The sequence below is a fragment of the Anguilla rostrata genome, chromosome 5 (assembly GCF_018555375.3).
Source record: "Anguilla rostrata isolate EN2019 chromosome 5, ASM1855537v3, whole genome shotgun sequence".
Lineage (NCBI taxonomy): Eukaryota > Metazoa > Chordata > Actinopteri > Anguilliformes > Anguillidae > Anguilla > Anguilla rostrata.
This window is the reverse complement of record NC_057937.1, coordinates 43511481-43536611: the sequence shown is the minus strand read 5'-3', so window position 1 is coordinate 43536611 and position 25131 is coordinate 43511481. Positions and strand designations below refer to the sequence as shown.

Sequence of the window (25131 nt, the reverse complement as noted above, 5' to 3'; positions counted from 1 at the left end):
CAGCACCTGGTACACGACAAAAAGCATCCAGGCACACGTGATTTTGGGAAATGGGCTTTTGGATGCCTGTCATTCCAATCCAGACCCAGTTATTCCAATAATCTGCTGCCAGTCATGCCCAACATAATCATGCCAGCCTCTCATAATGCCAGTGTCCCCAACATAATCAGCTGGCAGTCATCCCCAACATCAATTAGCTGCCAGTCATCCCCAACATAAATCAGCTGCCAGTCATCCCCAATATCAATCGGCTGCCGGTCATCCCCAACATCAATCAGCTGCCAGTCATCCCCAATATCAATGAGCTGCCAGTCATCTTCCAACATCAATCAACTGCCAGTCATCTCCCAACAATTGGCCATCAGTCAGCCCCAATATCAATTGGCTTTCAGTCACCTCAAACACCAATAAGCTGCCAAACATCTTCAATATCACACTACAATCGGGCACGGTGGTGTTTTTGGCTGAAGCACGCTCATTTAGCTCATTTAGATATCTTAAGATTTTACCCTAACTACATCTACAGAGGAATCCGAGCATTAGGATTAATCAGGGCAACTGTATCCGGCAGGGGCCTCCACAAATCACAGGAACTAGAGCGTTCATCAAGTAGGCTACTACACTACTGGGATTAAATGTCCACTCCAGCCAGGTGATGGTATCATTACCATTTTTCACTGTCACATGATCTCCAGAAATCTCAGGAGGGCAAAGGAGCTGGTTACACAGAAGATTTAATCTATCCAGAGTAATAAAGCAGAGCCTGTCTTCCGGAGATAGAGAGCGGGCAGGGAGGCCTGGAGCGGAGAGGGAAATGTTGCTGTATGAAAAAGCCTCTGATATCCATAACTATAGAATATTCTCACTTTTATCTCCAAAATCCACAATTCAGTCACGTGAGTGGTTCACTCACAAGGACTTCTATGGCCATGTCTTGAACCAATTTATCCAAGGACTGCTTTGATTTTTATTTCTTTTGTTCATAAAAATAGAAAACTCAAGGCACAAGGCAGCAAGCTCGCAGTGATTTGGTTCTCTGAGCAGGCGGTTTAAACCCACGAAACCATGACCAAAATGGAGGATAGAGCACATAGCCTGGATTTTTCACATCATTTCATGGTGGTCGGCTCTGTGTGCCCCCTTCGACCAAGGTGCCCTGGGGTGAAGAGCCTCCCAAACAAAACCACAGACCTCACTAAAGACCAGGAAAAGGGGACACAACCAAACAGACATCTATGCTGATGGAGCTTGCAAGGCATACACATCACCCTAGCAAGTCACCCTCACTGCTGGGGTCTGTGCCGGGTTCGTGCCGGGTCCGTGCCCTGTCCGTGCCCTCTCCATGACCTGTCTGTGCCTTCTCCATGCCCCACCTGTGCCCTTTTCATGCCCCCTCTTTTCCCTCTCCATACCCTGAGCTGTGCTTTTGCCCATGGGTGAAGTTCTGCTGCTATAGCTCAGGGATACACCAGTGCCTTAAGGTGGGACATACATCACACAGGACTCGCCTGTGCCCAGGCGTGCATTAATACACCGCCACCTTAAACTGAGAAACAGGTTGTGCGCAACTGCGTGACACGACTATAACAGACAAACATACACCAGGGCTGACAATCAAACATGTGGCGCGTCCTTATAAATATCTTAAATTAGCCGTTGCTGTGGCAACGTGCAGGATTTAGCAGAACATGTGAAGGCACCCACACGCCCTCCCACCCCCGCCGTTTGCAAAGGGGATGGCAAAGGTTACCATGCAAACCCTTCTGCTCAGTTCACCCAAGATAGCAAACAGCACAAGAGAGAGGAGAGAGAGAGAGAGAGGAGGGAAGCAGAAGGTGAAGCGAGAACAATGGCGAAGAATGAGAGCTTGTGGGAAATTGTAGGCATGTAGGCTATTTTTAGGCTTCCAAACCAAGCCAGCTGGGGAGGGAGAGAGAGAAGAGAGAGAGAGAGAGAGAGAGAGAAGAGAAAGACAGAGAGAGAGAAATATGCAGTAATGGACGTTGCTGCCAGCAACATGGACTCCCTGGAATTACGCACAGTGAAAAAGCTGAACAACTGACTGAAGAAAACTGTCAAAAAGATTCACGGCAACAAGAAATGATCTGCGTGCGAGCGCGTGTGCGGTGTGTGTATAAACACCAGCAGACAAGGGTGACTGTGCATGACAAACCACATTTCTGTGTCAACAGTCACATGCAAATCCATCACCAGGTGATGGGAAGCCACAGAATCTCAAGATGCCTCTACTCTGAAATATTAGGTCATTCTATATTTATGCATGTGACAATACTACATGCAGCTTAGAAAATTAGGGTTAGGACTGGGAATTGATAAGATTTTACTGATGCCAATTCCATTACCAATTCTGCTTATTGATCCGATTCTTTATCAATTCCTTTATCGATGCCTGATATATTTTCTGGGTGTAAAAAGAGTAGGCCTACATCCAAGTTTTCAGCGTCAACTTACTTTGTTTTCCAGCCTGAAATGCGATCGTATTAGTAAATGGCTACACATGTCATGTAACGGGCAAGTAGTTGGCTATCTCCGTGGATATGACTTAAATGTTTTTAACAGAAAATAAAATAATGAATGCGATTTTATCCACAAAAATAGCTATACACAAAAGCAAAATAAATATTGTGGTCACGATCGCCGTTGTAGAAACCTTCAGTTAAATTAATTTGCATAATAAAATTAACCAAACACAGGTTTACATTTTCTGAACCTCTGTGATATAGTGGTGTAAGTAGACTATTTAACTATTAGCTAGCTTCTAGCACTAGCCAGCGGTACGCTTCTATCAACACAACGCACACAGCACTCGTCATACACTGCACTTATAGCTAGCCACCGCTACAGCATTTTCAGTAATATGGGAGCATGCAGCTGAAATCCTCTATGGAAAACAGACAAAACCATTGCAAAGAGCAAACTTTTTTTTTGTCAGTGACATTTCCTTCTGACATCTACGACAGAAATCGCAACCACAACATTTATTTTGCCTTTTTGTATAGCTATTTCCATGGATAAAATCGCATTTATCATTAGGCCTATAATTTATTGGTAAAAACATTTACTTTACATTTCCAGGGAGATAGCAAACTACTTGCACGTTACATGACGTGTAGACATTTAGTAATACGATCGCATTTCAGACTTGAAAGTAACCCATTAATCCAGAGAAATTGCTGAGTTGTCTTAGAATCTTTATCGCACCTGAATGTATCAAGGCTGGCAGTGTCCGCATAGCAACGGACGCTGTAATGAAACTTTAAGTATGTCACAATGGGTATAACAGCTGTTTTAGAATGTCAGTACGTCACCCGGATCATTTTTGCAGCCCGGATCAAATTTGTTGTGACAGCTGCCATCCAAAACAAACACCTGAGAGAGGCAGCATGCTGCCTGCGTGCCTCCCCCAAGGCGTTATGTCATAAAAACATGCTGGCATCGATAAGCAGAATTGATAAGCTCGGAGGCATACGATTCCAATGAATAGGACAACTTGGAACCGGTTCTCAACGGGAGCCAGTTCTCGTTTCCCATCCCCAACCAGGGTTATTTAAGAGTCATTTCAAAAAGAAACAGTCTGAACAAACAAAAAGCTTAAAAAAGCCAATTGTCCTCTCAACAATTCAAACTATTTATGTGGTCATCAGTCGACAGAAACCTCTAAAAAGAAATACTGATCACACTCATCATGAGTAAATGTAGGCCTACCCAAACCATATGACTGCAGCAGGAATGGACTTGACCAGAAAGTCAAGGGTTCAACATGGAAATACAACAGTATTACAACAAGATGTAAATGCAGATTAGCCCAGGCAGTCCACAGAATAATAACTGTACCAATTAGAGCTAGGGTCTATCCAGCTATTCTACCACTTTTACATTCAGTCGATTCCAATTCCCTTCTGTAAATATTTAATTCTAACAAAATGTCACTACACAGAGAAAGTTATTACCACCGAGAAAAAAGGAAGAGCTGAACTCCTCCAGGCTGAGCTGACCATAGTCTTAGAATACAATTGGGCTAAATATACTATACTCCTCTTTCTAATGGAAGGCAATGGATTCAGATTTTCCCAAGAGCTAGCACAACGCTAGCTTTCTTCAACTACGCAAAGTCAGCATCTACCACCTCAGATGGGACAGTATCTCGGTTAAAATCTCTGCAGGGCAATATTTAGCAAATTGAACTCTCCTGCAAATAGCACCAAGTTTAGGAATGTCATGCGAGACATTCACGCAAATTTCACATTAAGGGACCATATCAGTTTCCCTTTTTAACATAGTCTTCAAAAGGCGGTAAAATGCTATGATAAAAATGCCCTTTCCCATGTTGACCATGTCAACGGAGAACCCAGAACATAAGCACTAATAAAAAGTGACGAAATAAATAGAATATTGTTGCAGTCCACCCACATGGAATGTGTGGTAAGCGTGGCAGTGGCTGCCTCTGGCAACACCGAGTGTGAATAGCACGATAAGAACACTGAGCAGGGTGTGAAAAAATACTAAATACGCCCATAAAAGTGACTCATGATTCACAGAATCATCTATAGGCCTAGGAAGTGAATTACTCAGATAGAGAATTCTCAAATGAGACAACAAAACAGTGACTTAAAAGGAAGTATTACACCACCAACCGTGGTGTAAGCAATGACCTGATCAATTTCTCCATCCACCACCATAAACAATATGTGGGCTGAGAATATTTCAGAGCTCAGAACCGCATCTAATTTTGTCCAGTTGATTTTCCTTCATGGAGCTTGGCCTTGAGAGCACAGCCCAAACATGGCTTTAGAACTTAAAAAAAAAATAAATAAAGTCCCTTCAAAAGAAAAAAAAAACCTGGACAGAATCCCAGAAGGTACTTCTAGAAGAAGCTGAGGGATGTAGCCTCTGTTTTAAGTCCAGGCAAACAAGTCCGCTGAAGGGCTTCATCACTTCCATGTCTGGCAGGCCACATTCTACAGCAAAGAACAGAATACGAGCCAGTCCGATTGCTCTCTGGCCTCGAAAACAGGGCGGTATTGGCGCACCCGCCTTTACAGCCTCCTATACCCTCTCCCAAAAAAATGTCAACACTTGCCTTCTTAACTGCAGCTTAAATAAAAGTTTAAACAGAAGCTACCTCAAGGGCACCCAGTGGGGTGCTGCTTCTACCACATGCTGGGAGGAGTCAGGCAGCCTCCACACAGAGAAAAACAATATCTCCACAACAAAGAGAGACGCAGTCAAGTAAAAACAAAACTCACAGGAGACAGACTCCGATGACTCGCAGCCCGATAAACTAACTCACGGGTCTTTTGCGAGATGAGAATGAGACTTTCCTTCACTGGATATCGACAGCCCTACAACCACAACTGACCATCTCTACGTTATGGATGTTGACACTGTGCAGAGTGAGGAAAATGATGTCAAAAGCCACAAACTACAAAAAAAAAAAGAGAACCTTCCGGAAGATTTTCTCGACTCGTCAGACTGACCTTCCGTGCGCCTGGAAGTCGAGGTGCACGAACTTGTCCTCGTGGGAGAGGGCTCTCTTGGCCCGCTGGTGCTTGGTGTGGAGGGCATCCGTGTCGTAGGACAGGCCCTCATAGTGCTGGACGTACTTGGTCAGAGGGTTCCCGTATACACCTGTTCAAAGAGAGAACAAGAAGACATGAGCAGTGGTGTCCCCACTAGGCCTGTTCGAATACATTTTAAAGGGACGAGGAATACGACACTGGAATACTATGGCAAACTGTTGCAGGCTGATTGCGTAAGCATTCATGGTTGCAGAACTAAGCAACCGAAGAACTGCAGAATGTAGGAATGATGATATAGGTGACTACCTCACTTAACAGGACGTTATGGAACTTTTTGATATTTGAAAAAGAAACCTGGGCTTTAAAGTCCTACACTCAAGGCTTCAGACATCCCACAATGGGTGGAGCTACGATATGCAGAAATAACTGTTATATGAATCGAGTGCTTTGCTCAGCACCATAAAAGAATCGATCACTCAAAAGAACTCAACCTCCAGCCCTTTTGGGGTTAATATCACCTCACTCTCCCATAGCTACGCTAATAAGCTCAACATATAGCAAAGCCCTCAGCACAAAACTCCGGAAACAGACACTGAACTGAACTGGCGATTCAGCAACCAGCAAAGAACAATGTACACCACTGCAGGGAAGCTACAACCCAGGAATAGGGGGTGGGTGATACGATAACACGACAAACACGCTCGAGCTACACTCGCAGCTCAGTGCTGGAAAGGACAGTCCTTCTCAAAATCAGCATATCGCAGCACTCAGTTCTTTCAGCGTGCCACTACACTACAGCTAAATCGCGTCCCACAGTTTAGAACACCCCGCAGTTACTCTATCGACTTCCTGCATTTCGAAACATTTGACTTCATGGGGACAAAGCGTTTTATGAACGAAATGACACCCTCGCATCAATTTTCAGTGTTTGCTTCACTTTCCCGGTCTCATCTCTGCAAACTGTGCAATATTGCACTGGGACTCATCTCCCCTTATGTCAACTCACATGGTTATTGTAATCTAAACCGCTCACCTCAGACATACGGGTGGAAGCATTTCCCACCATTTCATGTAAGACTGAGCTCATTTTTAAATGCTGTATGTAATTTAGGTTAGAGCAATAAAATCAGCAAAACAACATCACAATAGATAAACATGTCCACCACATGGTGCCAACGTGACCTAATACAGCAGAATTGCACACCATTTAACATGTATGTACTACTGCTTAAGCATTTATAACTTTCATAAATGGCTGAAGACACTCAACATGCCAGACAAACCTTTACCAAAGGCCCTACGTTCAATCACTATACTTCAGTAAAATTCTAGCATGAGCAGCAGCAGCACTGTATGATGTACGCGTCTATCCACTTAGATAAAATAAACCCGAAACAACAACAGAATGCCCAGGAGCATTTAGCACAAGACACCCGAATAAAATCTATGCACCTGCAAATACACTCTAAAGTATTCCCAGTTCTTCGCATACACAGCAACAAGGGAAAATTCTGGAATGCTTTATGTCTGGGGAGAATTCGTACGCACTGCGCACGACGACTCCCGCTCCCACATGATGGGAAAAGCAGTGCTGATGATGGGCCTGTGATCTCGGCCTCCGGCAGCGATGTGAACCTCAAACACCCCGTCCTCCTCCACCTGCTTCTCGTTGGGGAGGGGGGGGCGCGCTATCCGACGTTCCCGCGCACTTCGCTTCCCGAAAGACTAAAAAGAGATCCTTCACGGTCGGTACGGACCCAAAAGGAACTTTGAGGTCTAAAGAGAGAATTTCAATTCTTTATGCCCGCTGGCAGAGGAGCTCTGGGTTCCACCTGCAAAGCTGTGATAAACCGGCGGCTCCTCTCACTCTGCCGGGGGGGGGGGGGGGGAAATAAGGCTGCGGTGCTTGTTCATTAAGATGGAAGACCCATCATCCTGCATTTTAATGCAACGTATAAATACCAGTGATGCTTTCTTTCACCTCACCCCTTCCTTCTCCCACAGTGCAGATAGCGCGAGATACCGGCTTCCTCCTCCCCCCTTGTTCTTTCACAGCACCGATAGTGTAAGATTTCAGCTCGCGTCCGGATGCCAGCGCACAGTTTAACGTGAAGTATGGCTGAGTTTTAACGGTGCGAGCCGAAGCCCGGGCGCTGCAGCGCTTAAAACGCTGCGGGGGGGGGGGGTGGGTAACGCAAAGCACTGAAGGGCTCTTAAAAAGGCAACTGCGACGCATTATGCAAACAAAACAGGCAGAGGGCATCACTAATTAATTCATTTATTCCACCGTTGAAAATAGAGCAGGTCTCGTAAGACCCCTGCGTGGGGCTACACCATATGGCGGCGCCGGGTTTTCCCGTCTCGCTCCGTGTGGGGGAAAAAAACAGGAAGAGGACACCGCATTCCCACACAGCATTCCCCTCGACGCTCCGAATGACTCACCTTGGCTGCCATGTTAATCCAGGCCTAAATTAAGAGCTAAGGAATGGAGTAAGGCAACTACACAGCTATCTTGCAGAACGGATTGTAACGTCTTGTTGCTTGTCTGTAAAGCTATTAATGGTTTGGCACCTTTCTATATCCAAGACTGCCTGTTATTTCATGTGCCAACTTGAGCACTTAAGATTGTCCACAACGGGCTTAGGCGGCGTACCTGTGGTTAAACGCATAAAAGAGTGGTGAAAGTGCCCACTGCTACTACGCACCGAAACTCTGGAACACTCTCCCACAAAACATTAGAACAGCTGTTGGCAATTTAAAAAGCAGCTCAAAATATTCCTTTTTAATTTGGTTTTTATAACTGATTTCTTTATTTGGCTCTGTGTTTAATTGCTTATTCACATTTTATACTTTCATTTTAATATTTAGCTGTTTTTTCATTCTAATATTTTGTTCATTACTTATTTCATTTTAATACTTTATTAATATTCTATTCCCTTTCTTAATCTTGTGTTATGTTTTTAACCTGTAATTGACTATGATCGTTGTGTTATTCCCTATTCTTTTATTTTTTCCTTTTAAGCACTTCAAGCTGCATTCTGTATGAAAGGTACTATACAAATAAAGCTATTATTAATATTATTATTATTATACTCATCTCGCCCAGTTGGCCCAAGAAGTACCGCTGCCATACTCCAAAGAATTTCAATAATAAGAGCATTACCTAAGGTCCAGGTCCCTCTGAGACTGCTTGTGGGACAAACAGACACTGTCTTTTCTTAGCTTGGTGAAATTTTGACAGTACAGCCACTCCTGGAAATATTCACTGCTGCTCCAATTGTTCTGCATTTGGAGATAATGGCTCTCACTGTGGTTAAGTTGAGTCCCAGAGCCTTAGAAATGGCTTTGTAACCCTTTCCTTCGATTATGGCATAGAAACTTAGTGGTGACTACTTCACTCTGATGGTAAGGTTAAAAGAGAGAGGTTTAGATTCAACAGGGCTGGCTGCAATCAAGACTGGCTGTGTTCAGTCAGTTGAATATAATTATCAATGCCAATTGGTTGATTGAGTAACTTTTTCACATGGGTGTTTTGGAACGCTTTTTCCATTAAATAAATGAAACCGTAAGTTAAAAAAAATTGTTTGGGGTTTACTCAGCTTCCCTTTATACAATATTACATTTTTGTCTAAGGATCTGAAACCATTCAGTGTGACAAATATGCAATAATACAGGAAATCAGGAAGGGGGCGAATACGTTTTCACGGCACTGTATAAAACAATAATCTGACCCAGGAGTCTCACACACCTGTCTTTGAGGGCCACAGTGTCTGCAGGTTTTTGAGGTTTACTTTCAGTCAGCAGACAACTCAGGACATGTGTGGTCTCTTTAGCCTATCAGTGACAAACTAAGAACTAGAAGGGATAGTTCAGTCTCTGGGGCTTCAGTGGTCTTGATTTAGTGTGTGATGAAGGATATTTTAAATATTTAGAGAAGTTCCTACCGTCTTTAAAAACACAGTTATTAGGCATTTGGGGGTTGGCGATCTAAAGCAAGAAAATACACTTCAAGGAAATCCATGAAAGCTAGTACAGGGACATGTCCGCAAACCATCTCTTTAAGCGCAGGAACACAGAGAAAATGCGTACGGACACTGCAGCCCTCCAGGATTTGAATTTGAGGTTCGAGCTCTAACCAGTGTCAATCCTAGACAGCTACAGGGTCACATTAAAATCAACAACCCATGCAGACCCAGATGAGGCAAGTGAACTGTGTTATTAACAACTTTAATCGATACATTAAGTGAGTAACAACAAAAATTAGTCGACCATGATGCTCTCCAGGGCCAGGGTTCAGGGCCCTAATCTAGGGGTTGTAGGATGTGGTTTTTTTTAGTTTCTATTTTACGTTTCTGGTTTGGTTGCCATAGAGATTTTTGGTGTCCTTGTCAGAAGTGGCCGCAGGAGGAAATGAACCCTCAAGTTTCCTTGCTGAAAGTGCAGAGTGGTCCACAGGTGCTGCCTGCAACCCTTGTCCATCAGTGAGGCCTACAGTGAGATCAAGCTGTCTTAGTGAAGAGGGCTCTTGGGATGATTTGTGCCTGGTTCTGAGCAGGAGAATACGGGGGGTAAATGGAGCCCATGAATTAACATTGGCTCGGCCACCTGTACTTCCTTAACTACCAGTCCTTACAGTCTGAACAAGGGCCCCATCCTCAAAATAGGCTTTTGATTTAGCCTTTTAAAGGTCTCAAGCTGCACCTTCACATAACCTCCATATCCTCCTCAATAGCTGCTAAAGATATCCTGCACTCCTGCCCCCGTATTATCAATATGTGCTCTTGTGCCATGCTACATAATAACACTATTCACAAAATATCACATCAGATTAGCCTTTTCATTTCAATTAGGCCATCCAACAACTGCATCGAAAAGGTATACCGCTTCTATTTCAACACTATTTGGTTCAAAATAACACCCCAGAGGGGAATTTAATTTTTTTTCTCTTTTTTTACTGGGGTGGTTAATTAAGTAAATTAATCTTCTGTGTTCCATGAACGCTTTTCTGTTATTTACCATTTTGTTCCGCAGTTAAAGCCAGCCTCCGAAGGCCACAGCAGAAGGCTTACGCTAGCATCATAAGCTATAAGCTGTCTGTGGGGAGAACTGGCAGGGACCCTTTTCAACGCAATAACGCATCGACTGTTTCCACAGAGACTGAAAGACGCAACGATGCGGGGGAAAATTAAAGCCAAAAGGTTCTGCCGTTTTTAAAGTACACATTACCATCTGCATACGAATGTGCACTGCACGTGATGGGGCTAAAGGATGCACTGCCAAGTGCAACGTGAACAGAAAAACACCGGCAATTCGCCTGCATTGACGTAGCATCGGTCCCTAGTGTGAAAGGCAGCCATTAAATCCATCTATTTATCACTGGCAATTCACCAGAACGTTTGATGAATTTTTATTTTTTTTGTTTTTCCACAGGAAGAAGCAGAAAAGATGCTTTTTCATTCTGAGGGACAGTTATTAAATACAGCAGCATAATGCATGTTTGCACTGGGGTCTGACTGAATTTTTTATAAATGCAAAGCAATGGGAGAGAGTCACGGGACGTTCAAGTGTGAAGACACTTAGAGCTGCGCAGTCCTGCCTGGCCAATCGATTTAAAAATGCATCATAAACAGCACACCACCATCTTCTGTAAAAAAAAAAAAAAAAAAAAAAAAGGAGAGTGAAGCCAAGGACTGGACAGGCAAAAACCTCCTTCACACCTCCACATGGTTGAAGGAAATGGCAATGTGATTTAAAAAAACTCCTTTATCCAAGCACACGGATACATGTCTTTTAGATTAGAAGGAGAAATATGTTTGTGGGAGAAGAATAACACAGTACAGCACAGTAAATAAAAATAACCTCTTGTTTGGAGAAAGTTCATAAAGCAAATAAGGAAATAGCTAACCCCTGTGCTCCAAAAATACCTCAACAGATTGGAGAGAGGCTGTCTCACAACAATTGCAAAACAAAAGGAAGACAGAATCCAGCAGTCATGTAGGACAACATCTTGGCAACGCTACACTCTCTTTATGTTTTCTTTAATCGGTTTTGCACAATAACAGAGCTATTTCAGCTCTAGCCGTCTTGAGCGTCATGAAATACGCTGAAAAAAGGAAGTTTTCAAAAATAAATCAATAAAAAATAAAAATAGGTCACTGCTGACAAGTTCAACCCAAATCACATCATAATTGTCATTTATGTGAGAACGCAGATCATAAAGGATCGAAGTAAAATCTAGGCTATTCTCTTCTTTTATTCTCTTCTTCCCTGAGAAGCTGGAAATGAAAGCCTCAAGACAGTTCTGAAGATTGGTAGGATTTAAAAAATAATCAAATCAGTAGGCTACAACAAACACAAAAAACAAGCCCAAAACAAAAAAGAAGTCTTTTCGTACAAAAAAGTTGAAGGTATATAGATAAGAAAATGGACAAAATTGAAACTCTCTTTCAAGGTTCCGGCATTTACAAAAATCAGCCATTTCCTCAATCAATGCATTGCAAATCATTTTTATCTGTATAGCGCTTTTTACAGAAAACTGTCGCAAAGACGCTTTACAAGGGCAAATCAATCGCCTTCATCTGGTGCCGTAGCATTGCTTTGGATTGTGGCGTCACAGTTTATCCCAGACAAATGAGGAAGGATCGGGAGGTAAAATAGAAATGAGAGGGGCCGCTCCCTCGCATGATGACAAGCTGAGATTTAGACATAGCCCATCAATTCCATTAAACTCTGGCGGCACTTGAGGAACTTTAAGACGCCGAGCCGGAGCCCCCTGGCAGTCCGTCTCAATGCCGCCGCAGTTAATGAAGATGGAAAGGAGACCGGCTGGCATTTCCCCACGGCGGCCGACGAGAGCACCAAACCGCATCCAGCCGCATCCCAAAACACGGCCGTCGGCCCAGCATCGCCCGGGAAACTCCGGGCGAATTTGCACGGGGACACGAAAGGAGTAAGCGTACGTTTAGACTCTTATATGCGCTGACCTTTCCGTAAGTACGTGCAGCCTTGGCAGTCGTGCCTCCAAGGCGCGAAAGTCTAACCCATCTGCGCGTTTCTGCATTACGCGGGTGGTGAAAAATGGAGCCTTGCTACAGTTCGGTTTTCAATTAAGTTTCGCGAAGACAAAAGGAACAGAATTATCTCCAGGCAACTGCGTACGAGAGCACAGTTTGAATGCAGAGACCCGAGCCCTGCTGAAACAGTAACGCTGGATAAGATCAAGGCTCGGGCTGCGGCAAGAAATAACATCACAGGCTCTCATTTGCATCAGATCCACATACGCTCTGCAGTCCGTAAAACAAAACTGGAGCAGAGCTACTATGAAATGATTCAAACACCACGTCTGAGTATGGCCTTATGACACGCTTAATCAACCGGCCTTCGTTTCTACATCAGTACAATCGAGAGCTGTGCCAATTATACAAAAAGTAGGCTATGAGATGCTTCTAGAAGTGTGTGTAGGCTATATCTCAAAACAGGAATAAACGCTAAATGTCAAATTTAACATTTTTATTGGGGCTTGCCACAAGAAATAAAAGTGTGAAACGGTGTACTTCATCTAGTTTTGCAACCATGTGAGAAAGTCGTGACTGAACTGGCAACACGAGCAGTATGCTCTCCAGTGGACCAAATCTAGAAGTTAAAACTCAGTGCTTAAAAAAAGTCCTTATAAAAACAAAATGGTTGCTGGCATATTAAAAAGGCTTCAAAAATACAATCCAAAAAGATGTTAAAAAATGATTAGGATGCTCAAGGGTGCTAAAACTAAAATGAACTGAGAATTGAAGCTTCTCAGGTAGAATATGTATGCTTAGGTGCGTTTAAAGAACTAGGTAATTATTTAAACTGAAGTGCAAAAAATTTGCCTTAGCCTGGTCTGACACATATTAGCTTGAAAAAACTGCACCAACGGCTCATTTTTCTTTGTCATAATGCAACAATGGCAGGCTCTTTTTTTACAGTGCTCAAATATCTCAGGCAATTCAGGATGTGGCTCTTTTGTTGACATCTTTATGGTCTCATCCGTCTCTTGCGCAACAACCCAGGTCCAAACAGAATTCAGAGAACAAATGAGGGCAGGTTAGACTGGTAACGACAGAATATCGTTCTGACTGGTTCCCAGCAATGGTTCCATTTTAATTACTTTTTGGTTTTTTAAATCTCCTATGAAGTGAAAACAGGACAGTGACCACGTTTGCAAACAAATAAACGTTTTTATTGGAGAGCAGACGAGTCCATCCTTGCGTATTTTTCTCTCTCTTCACGCAGGGGTAAAAGCAGAGAGGGCTGGAGAAACAGATGAGATCAGAGGGCACAAAGAGCCACGGTGGGTAATCGAACGCAGATGGGATTCAGATACGGGCTCACAGTCAGCCGCCCTATGGACGGCGCCATGCGTTCTGCCAGCTAGCAAATAACCGCTTTATCCAATTAAGTATTTTATTTCATACAACATCAATAGTGACTGCCTCAAGAAGTTAAAATACATCAAATGATTTCCTTACACATGTACAGACAGAACCATTAATCTTCTGTCACAGTGAAGTTTTGCATTGTTTGTTCTAAACTCAGTTAGAGTAAATAAACTTCAACAAAATGTGCTAGCGTCATCTCTTGTTCTGGCTCTGTCTGCGTCACCTCACTGAGTGCACCCATACTGCCCTTTCCCTCCCACTGTCTTTCTCCCTGATTAAATCCCCCATGAGCAGCATGGGCAGGCCTGGTTCAGCTGCAGCTGTCTCCCGTAGTGTAGGAGTCTTAACTCGTCTGGTTTATTTCAGTTCACTCAGTTTCCCTCTGATGCTGGCACGCAACAACGAAAGACAACAAAGAGTTGGGTTCTATTGGCTTACAAGGCATGGACCCAAATGTCCATTTTTAAGATGGGCTGCTCATAAGGTGCATCAAATTCTCACGTTTGACCTCACTTCTCCTTCTTAACTGCATTCTAGTTCCGCTTCTGCAGAAAAATAGATTGAATGAAATAATAATGAAACTCATAATGCAGTTTCAGTTCTTGATGTACTGTACTACTATAGGATAAGCCTGACTAACTCTGAATTATGGATTTCAAATGGTCAGAAAACCATAAAACAATTCGAAAAGTATAAAGCAAAACAACGAGACCGATACAGACACAAGCATGCACACACACCCACACACACACACACACACCCACACGCATATGCACACACACACACACACACACACAAAACAAGGAAGACTCGCAAGTCACAAGGCCCTGTGCAGAAAACAGAGCCCATTTCAGAGGCAGATACAATACGCCGCGTTGTGCTGGGGTATCAGCTCAGCAGCCCCTGCGTGCAGGAGGCCCGGGCCACGCCCAAAACAGCCGCCGCAAAGCAACCAAGCCAAAAAAAATGAGTCAGGCTGAAAATATGCCAACACCCACATCCCCCCCCCCCCAAATGACAAAGAATCTCATTCTCTGCACTGTAAACCACTGATGTGCCAACGCACTAAACCCAAGGGGCAAGCCTTATTTGCAAGGACAAGAAAAATAAATAAACAAACTGGAGATCAATCGGTCAGGAACCGCTGGCGGTCCTTTGTGCTGGCGTTTTGCGGCGCGAGCAGACGGCGCAGAGCCCGCACCGCTTTAATCCACTTCCCACCAGGACAAAGCTCTTCCGAGGGCGTCCCACTACGGCAAATATTTGCTTAGAATAGCAGCGCGCGGAAAAGCATTTGCGTGTGCAAAACTGAATGCGGCTACGCTGTGGAATGATGCTTTCTGAGCGGAAGGCACAAATACAAAGGCTGCCCAACATGGCAACCGGTGGAATGTTTGCGGTCAAAAAGACATAATGCGAAGCTGTACGACCAACAATTAAAACAAATGCTTTTATCCTCTAGGAAGCAAAAAAAAAAAAAAGGAGCTTACTTTAGGTGGGACTGGAAGTAATGATATGAGATTAATTTAACCAATCACGCACTCTCTCATTCAATCATCGTCGTAATAATCTACTTCCAACTGTCCTCCATAGAGGCCATGTCTAACACGCGTGAATAAGTCTTTAGACTACTTTCCACCCCAAACTACAATAGATGCCCACCGTAATAAAGAGTGAATCTGATGCTTGCCATCTCAGCAGAAACAAACATGAAAAAAACACTTTCATTTGTACACACAAACACAAACACGAGCAAAATGTCTCCTTTACTTCAATTTCTAGAACAATCTATGAAGAGCCACCATTTCCCCCAGCTACCGCAGACAGTGAGCCTTCCAGGACTACTGTTCCAGGACTACTAACAACGCTTCTGCCCTAGTCAGAGTCCCGCTGCTTCAGGCGAGCGCTACGAAACGGTACCGAAAAAGGCCCGGGGGGGATACACCGGTGTCGAGTCGCTGCGCCGCCCCGGTACTCCGGAGGCAACAACACACGATACCAGCGCCGCGCTTTATTTCAGAAGTAAAAATACCGCTCCCTCAGAGGCGCAGACGAGAGCCTGCTCACGCAAAACAAAAAAAACAAACAAAAAAAGAAAAGCGTCGACAGCGAAGAGGGAGGGTGAAGCCAGGACAGCGCGGCTCCAGATGTTGAGTCGTGCGAAGGGGGGGGGGGATGGGAAGGAACGGATGATGACACGGGACCAGGATGAGGAAGCGGGCCTTCCGGAAGGATTCGAACGCGCGCGGAGTACAGACCGACGACAGACGCTTTCCGAAACGTCTGTGACCCAGGGCCTCGTTTATCAAGCAGGCTAGAAATTTAGTTTCCGCATTTTTACATGCAGGCGGATATCTTTAAACCTAAATACACAATAAATATGCGGCATTTATCAGGACTGGGTACTGTCAAGTGCCTCACAATCCAATATGTGCCACGACACAATCCGTACAGTAGAATACAATGCAGTATGCAACGGTACTGCAGTATTTTCAGTCACTAGCCTATACGCGCAATCTTTCACTTCATTTCATTTGAGGTACAACACAACTTCGAGTTAAAATCACGTGAAAACAAGATCAATCACAACTCTGTGAAAAATAAGTGGAGATGTATGTACGCACTGTTTACATGCGGATTTGTGTACACACGGGTTAGATAAGGCCCCGACCAAAGCTGATAACCCAGACCACTTCACTTCCGTTTTACAAGTTAAAAAAACACGCAAACAGACGATTCAGAAGACTAGTGCTGCTCATCCTACACGACACCTTGTTATCGCTGCGCCCCCAGGAGCAGCATGCAGGGAGACAACGAGCGGAGCTGAATCTTAGTTCCTCTCCGAAGAGAAAAGCGAGAAGAGTTCCTGGGGCCCTTTAAGAAGAGCTCCATTATCACGCGGAGACCTGCTGTGATCGCGGCGCGCTAAACGAACGCCTGAACCTCGGGCATCGGGAGAGAACCGCGCACCCGGGGTTTTATCTTCACACCGCCTCGGTCTTCCGCGCGGCCACGGACCCGCCACCGCGTCGCCGGCAAGCCATAAAACGCATCGGCGCTCGACGGGGTTCCAGCCGGCTACGGAGAGACGTTTTCAATGTTTTTGGTCACACGGGCGGAGTGGAACCGAGCTCGCGCACGGAACCAGCAGAACGGCGACGGCTCGCCGCGCGGCCGGGTTAATGGAGTTTATCTGACAACAGGAGCGGCGAGCGAAAGAGACCAGAGGATCGGGCCGCGCTGTCGTTTCGCTGATGAAACGCACCAGGGGCGTCTCGGGAGATCCGCGGCCGAAATCTCGAGGTGCGCAGGCGAGGGAGTCGTGCCGAGCGGCGGCGGCTAGCTGCGGCCCTGCCAGCGGGGCGCGGGGGCGACCGGCGGTCATTTTGAATAACGGCGCCCGCGGGCGTCGCGGGACTGGACCGTCAGCCTGGCGGCGCCCTGCGCCGGACTCTGAAGGGCCTGCAATCGGACGGGCCGCAGCGGACGTCTCTGAAACAACTGCGCGTTTGTGCTGGACTGGAGAGCCGCGCCATGTTGTGAGGGCAGCCGCTTTGGTGGCGAGATCTACATCTAGTCCGCCGAGAGGGGGAGGGTGAATGAAATACAAAGGAACGGTCCAGGTTACCTTGTGGCCACATACACCAGAAGGTATCTTCCGCACATTCTAGAGGGACCAGAACAGACCTAGCATCTACCCACCAGTCCTACCAACTCTGCATAGGACCGTCCTTTGACTGCTGTCAAAAATGGAACCAGAGGGAGGAAAATGGTGTAATTTGCTGCAGCATAATAAACTCAAGAGAACAATTTTACACCCAAAAAAGTAATTGGCTGTGGTGTCAGTGCATATTGATGTGAGCAGGTATACTTGCTCCGCCTTCACACAAAGCCCTCCATTAGCTGCCAACTTCACAGTGAGATGAACATGAAAAATCTCAATGTTATTTCATTCCATCCTCTTGAAAAGAAAACGGTCAAAAAACTCAAAAACAAATATGATAAGCCTAGATAGGCTATGCCTAAATATGGCCTATGACTCAAACCACCAGAGATGCAACCATTAGTCATATTCCAGTGCTCAGCCGAGCCTGAGACCAATACGATGGGGAATATCAAACAACAATAAATCTGCAGTTTCACATTAGAGAAACTGGGCGTCTTCTCTTGTTGCTCTTCTTTTCCAGAAACTTCCAGACTCAGGCAGACGAGCAGCAGCAAGCAGGCCTACCAGTCAATTAACATGCCTTCCACACCAATGGGCCATTTTTACAACTCAAGGAAAAAACAAAAACAATTGTCGCATTCCATTGCAGTTAATGGTGCCTTCCATACCGCCCCCACTGTTACCGTGCAACAGTTTCGCTTACGCACAATCGTCAAGGTTACCACTGTTTAGTCCATACCATGATCATTCCATGCAGTAGTCTATAAACCAACCCAAAAGCATGGCTCATCAACAAGTTCATTTTACAGACTAATCATGTGATACAGCACTAGTTATAAACCTGCCAGAAGACATGAGGCCAATCACAGTCAGAGACCTCAGACATAAAAAGGAAAAAAACAGACCTTAATGAATTGCTAAACCAAAAATAACCACAAAGTACAAATCTACGAGACTGATACAAAAACAATTAAATCAGTTCAAAGGGCCATGTGGCCTTGCACTAAATGTGAAAATCACTAAATAACACTCTCACACGCGCACACGCGCACACACACTCTCACACGCGCACACACACACGCTCACACTCCTGGGACACCGCCAACAATTTCACCATTGAATGAAAACACTGGTTTGCAAGCCAAGAAATCGTACTGTACAATACGCAGGAAGTGTTTTCTTTTTGCCACGCGTGTCAGGACGCAGATTGCACCGCCTGTATCGCTGCGGCCAACAAAAGGAATTAGAATTTCCGCTGGCACCAGGATAATACTTCTACTGACAAAGAATGATGCAATGCAGTTGTGGGTTAATCTTGGCTTATCCACTCAAGGTTTAAATTAGCAAACATGGCAGGCGGGGGGGCGGGGGGGAGAGACAAACAAGAAACCAAAAACAAAAAAACAGTATATCACTGCATGCAAATGGAGGAATTCCATCGCCGCGCATGCGGTGAGAACATCCCCCTGACCAGGCCTGGGGATTTCTGGACGGGGCCGCTGGGGATATGGGAGCCTCCTGGCAGCAGCGAGGCAGGTGATGATTGCAGTGTGGCGCCCTGGGCAACGACCATGAACAGGGCCAGCGGGAGGGCCTCGTCACGGGGCCCCGGCAGGTGCGTCTGATCTTGGGCAGGAGAGGAGGCGGGGGGTGGGGGTGCAGGAGTGGGGTCGATCGGCTCAGGGCAGAGCAGGCCCAGGGCGGTAAGAGCTCCACTGCTGCCCGCGCGTCCGGGCTAACAGGCCAGGCTCACCGCTGCTTCCCTGCGTTTCCGCTGAATACAGCCCTGTCAGCGCACAGCTTCATACCAGCAGCCCATACACACTAACATGCATGCATGCATGGGTACACACATATACACACACACGGGCACCCATACAGACAAGCACGCACACACACGCACGCACACTCTCACACCCATTCAAAAATAAGACTCCGTTCATGCTCTGTGATCTATAAAACTAATTCCATGAGCAATTCCACTTCAGTGTTGCCTTGCAGCCTGCTCCCAGATAAGGAAAAGCTCAATGAACAAAGGTCACATTATTCTCTCTGGTGGGTTAGCTAAGGACAAGGGGTTTCTTCAGAACGGCAACATCTGCCTCAACGCCCACCAATCACAGTGGGACTTTTTTTGCTTGGCGCTACACCATAAAAATAAGCCATTAAATCCATCACTGTACGAAAACCCGACAGGGGAGAGGGGACTGCGCACTGGCCTCAGTAAACCTCACGTCAGTGAAGTGTACCCACTTATGATTCTATCAACAGGCTGAAGCAGAGAATATTTGAGCAAAGACTGAATATTAAAAAGTGTTCAAAACCACAGCTTGCCAGGATCAGTGTATTTTTACCCCTGTGGACTGAATGATTGAGACAGAAATGAAAGGCCTCGTCACATTTTTGATTACTGGACTGACTGCTGGTTAATAAAGATGGATGGTAGAGCTCAGCATGATTGTCAAGAGGATCCCTGACTGGATGCCACTTTGCACAACAGAACAGGGTTTTGCAGGAATGATATCTCGATTGTAAAAATCAGTTAGCGTCCATAGTTACGGTCATAAATTTTCTAAAGCATGTGACCCACAGGAATTTTAACTTGAAACACAGTTGATACCCTCCTGGGGTCCCCATAAGCACCTTGCCCGACACACTGGATAAGCACAATAACCCAACCAATCGTACAATTAGTGCTTAATTGTAACCCTCATAAAAACCCTCATAATTGTAACCCTCATAAAATTTGTATTGCTAAAACAAAGAGGAAAGAATGTGAACGCAGCCAGAATGTCAAACAAAAACAAAAACACTATGAGTGATTGAGTGCACCAGTATCCATCTGGTACACTGCACACAATGATTCATATTCTGCACAGTTTGCAATTTATCCATATATGCACACACAAAAAAACAACAGATTTGCATTTACGCTATTAAAGAAAAGAAAATCACCTCAGTTTTTGAGTTTGTGATGCTTTCAACAACCAATGGGCTACTGCTTACAGCCACCTTGGGTGGGGGGGGGGGGGCGGGAGTGGACTATTTCCTTTATGCGTTTCCCCTTTTCTTGACATTTAGTAGAAATTGCTAAATCACACCCTGACTTACAGGGAAAAAGAGCTCATTCACGCTAATGACTACTTTTCACACGTAAGTCACCGAGTCGAGCTCACACAGGCGTGAGTCAGAGGAGCCCAAAACCGCGATGGGGCGTCATCCGGCCCGGCTGAAACCCCCCATGGGTGACACCGCTGCCAGTCATGCACCACCCGGCGGGGCTGCTGGACCCAATCGGCTCTGGCACGGGTCCCGCCCATGCACAGGAACAGTGCCTTAACGGGACGAGCCACCCAGCAGCCCGGGTGTGAGGAGTTTGATAACGCTTTCCAGGGTTCCAACGGAGGCAGACGATAACAATGCTAGGAGCGCACTCATTTTAAATTAACTGCGAATTTTATCAAAGCCAGAAATCATACTAGCGCAAATGAGAAGCCCACTTACCACTTAAATGCACTTAACCTGAATTCATCGGAAGACGCCAAGACTAAACACCCAGTTCTTTGGAATTATGAATGCGCTAAATGTTTTTAAATTCTACAGATAATATGAGCCTGATGTCTATCGCTGTCGGAGGACAGTACAAGATACCCTGTATTGCTTCATTTTGTTCTTATTTTCTGAGTTGAGCTTCTGCTACAGCATTCAAATCAGGCGACAAAGAAATGCTGTATTGTATCAGACAAACCAAAACCATTCAGAACTGAAGCAATACATACACTTATGAAAAGTCTTACAGTATAACAGGAGTCAGATGTAGCCTATACCTGGGATTTTGCCATCCCTGTATTTGCAGATGTGGAGTGGAGCCAAAAATGGTCACAATTCAAGCTTAAATGCTTTGTAATGTGGATATAGTAATGTGGTTATTAGCCATGTGGATAGGCCTACTTTTCTGTTTGAACTTGGATAAACCCACTTTTCAAAGAATTTCCAGGAATCTAAGAGTATTTACTTCACTAGGCAGCAAGATAAGCAAACTTTGCTGCTCTTAAACACTGTGTGGGTGTGCTGTTTACCATGTTAGTACTATTTTAATGTTGCCTGGAAGAGAGAATGAAGAGACCTAATGATATTAGAACAAATTCACTGGAAATCCAACTTCACTGCAATTGTTTTTTGTGAAAAAGGTACTGCATAATATTTGGTAGTTCTATATATAAACATTCACATTCCCCCAACCTCCCCATTTCCTTTTTTGATCACATGCCACTACTGACAATTTCTGGCACAAGAGCCAAATATCTTGAGTAATTAAGGGAATTTCTCTCACAAATGGTTTGTTTTTCCAGGGGGATCAGAATCAAAGAGGCCAACTTTCTTACAATAAGCTTCCCTACAGAAATGAGACACACCTGTGGGGGACAAAAAGAAATGAAATCTCACTCATCTTACCTATAGCCTACCATACAGGAAGGAGACTTAGACACAATTTTTTTACTGCAGAAGGGCGATCTACAAAAAATTTAAACTCGTAATATGCAAAATGCGTGGATATTTTTGAGGAAGGACAAGAAGGCTTAGCTTTTATTCCAGCATCTCGATCACTGATTTCCATAAAGTGCATAAAATATTCAAGTCTGTCTGTTCAATTTTTCATTGGGATCTTTAAAGCAGAAAAATAAAGCTGTTGTGCTTCATTGGGATGTCTTTTTTTTCAATGAACAGTGGAGAAAACAGGCAATACACCCAGCGACTTTGATGGCTCTTACAGTACATTAAGCCAGGAAAGTTCAACCCACAATCTTTTAGCATTTTCTTTGGCAAAAACTATTTGGTATTTACTTGTACTGCTGTTCCTAAAGATTTCATTTTCATTTGATTTTCTGTTCCAGAAACAAACCACTTTTGAAAAGATGGCTGCCGACAGCCCTTCCATCTCCCAATGTTGTCTGGAAACTGCACTTCCAATTACATTTTCAAACCAATTTTCTCAGTACAGAAGGAGCCGTCTGCTCTGTTTGCAAAGCATCAGCTGTCATATCTTAATACACACTGACTGCAGGCGCTCATTGCCCCTCAAGATTCCCTGCTCATTTCACTCAAAAGCCACTCACACTCATCCTGTTCATATTGTATGCCCTAAATGTAACACATTGCCTTTTTCATTCAGTGTGCAAACAACCCCCCTGATTTTAAATGATGTTGGCTTCTCTCATGAATTCTACCTTTCATTGCCAACTTTGCTGTGCTCTAATTTACACTGAATATTGTAATTAAAGGGCTCAACGCCCCCAGGTCACCGGCAAAAATGACAGGGGAAGTTCAAGACGACCATACACTCACAGCCTTGTTCAGAAACCTCCGCAAACAGCTACTTCTCTCAAGAGGCAAACATATTCTCTCAAACTGAAATACCAGCACATACTTTTCTGTCATCCGTCCTACTCTGTGAGTGTAATCATAACTAAACATACCTTGCTCTTAGACTAGGGTTACATCAGTACACATGAGCAATGTCAGGATATACAGCTCATTACAATACATGAAGAGATCTATTAAATTCACCACTTGGCCTTCTTATTTTCCAAATGTTTCATTCTGATTTGATGCAGCAGCTTTCAGTCAAACTCTATTTTGTTACCTAAAACAAGAATTACTGCTGTGAAACAACATGGTTTACTGCAGATGTGCACGTGTTCTCAGCTGATGTATTTAAAATAAAGACTGCATTTTCACTCAGCGTGCATTGACGACACACTGTTCCAAATACTAAAATGTTAGCTACTCATTAAAATGAATAAAATTGTGGTAATATTAATAGAAATTTAAAAAATCGTATATGATGAAAGAGGGCAAAGCGAACAGGACTGACAGACCATTAGCTTGATGCCCATACATTCAACAACGTACATGCGCTCTTTGTTCATAAAGCTACGCAACAATGGTAACGTTAAAGTAGGTGGATGTTCTAGTTTGACTTGGACGTCTGTCTGTCTCCCCAAAAGTACGGTGTGGTTTTGGGCCTCAACCGAGACGTTTACAGCCTGCTGAAGTTACTTCATTTGTGCGACAGTAATTTAAACGAATGCCTTATACTAGCCATTATTCTTGCCAGGTCACTACCCATGTCATTCGCTTGAATATACTGTGACTTTGGTCCACGACCAAACAAACCACCTCGCAGGAAACTGGCAAGATTGCTGGCTGCCGTTGAATGTATATCTAAATGAGTTCGCTTCGCAAGCTCATCTGGTAATTTCTGTAAGCTTAAGAGAACTGGTAGTAAACAAATGTCACTGTAACTGAAATGTCAAGGTATTATTTACAAACGTGCGCACAAAGACAATGGATTAACTGGTTTAACACAAGATTTGTCCCATAGTCAACCGCAATCAACGACGTACAAGGTAGCCAGTTAGCTAACAATAGTAGCTTATTCATTCAAAACGATCTGGCTGACGATCCAATACAGCAACCAAGGGCTGTTTATCGTGGATAACCAGTTAGCTAGTCGCTTATACATATGGATACGGAAAGTGTGCTAATTAAGCCACACAAGTGGCTTTCTTTGAGTGAAAATGCTTTGGGATTAACGTGTAAACAAAACGAACGCGAAGCAATCACAAAACCCCAATCGTTCGCAGCAAACAGCTACCAAGCTAACGTTAGATGTTCTGTCATAGCTTCAACTAAGGTACAAGAAAGCATAGTCGGTCCCCTCCATCTTATTAATATGCTACTAGCTGGCAGGCTCGCAATGTCTACCGCGTCGAACTTAGCAAGCTCGCTAACTTTGATCTGATAAACATATGCCAGACTCCCTTGAGACATAACATTAATGCCTTTTAGTCAATCGCAAAAGTTGCGATTCAAAAACGTCCCAGTAATGTTCTTATTTTACTTCCGAACAGCAGGTTCCCGGTAGCGTTATCTAGCTAGCCAGGCAGCTCGTTCTAACGCCGACTAGTCACCCCTCCCTCCTCTATCCCGTTTCTTCCATCCGATTAGGGATCAAACACTTTATTCGTTCATAGAATGAAATACATCTTACTTACCATCTGCGTTTCGTATGCAGTGAAACAAAAATAAGAGTTTTATCAAGACCATGTCGATTAAATTCATTGTTAGAACATTGACACCACGAACGGTTTATTGTTTCGATTTCCACCTCTTAAAGGCGCAGACGCCCTCTGTTTATGGCAGCTCCCTCGCTCTACTCCACGGCCTTTCGCCGCTTGTCTCCAACGGCCTGACGTCAGGCGCAGGCAAAGTTGGTCCCTCCCCCACTCTCAAGTAAAAGAAACCCATCCAGACCTACCCTTGGTTCGCCTACGAAACAGAGCGCTGATAGGTCCAAACATCGTCCCTGCCCTCCAAATAGTCGTAGACATTTAATACATTGATGTCGTTCATGATGAAAGGCAGTATGCGTTCCGTTTTTCATTTGTTAGTTTTCGTTGCGAAGGTATATTACATGCAATTGGTATGGTGTAATTATGGATCTAAG

The 25131-nt window shown here is 44.5% G+C and overlaps 1 protein-coding gene across 2 annotated transcripts in view; it reads right to left on the bottom strand.

Annotated features, from left to right (window-relative positions):
- Window positions 1–24866, bottom strand: part of LOC135255343 (disintegrin and metalloproteinase domain-containing protein 10-like) — a 77984-nt gene extending 53118 nt beyond the window's left edge. For both annotated transcript variants that reach the window (XM_064336390.1, XM_064336392.1), the window contains exons 1-2: window positions 24680–24866; window positions 5499–5649 (exon numbers count right to left, since the gene is read on the bottom strand). In XM_064336390.1, the coding sequence (XP_064192460.1) occupies window positions 5499–5649; window positions 24680–24746 (218 nt within the window). In that variant the 5' untranslated portion in view covers window positions 24747–24866. The remainder of the gene's footprint in view (window positions 1–5498; window positions 5650–24679) is intronic.
- Between the last annotated feature and the right edge of the window lie 265 nt (window positions 24867–25131).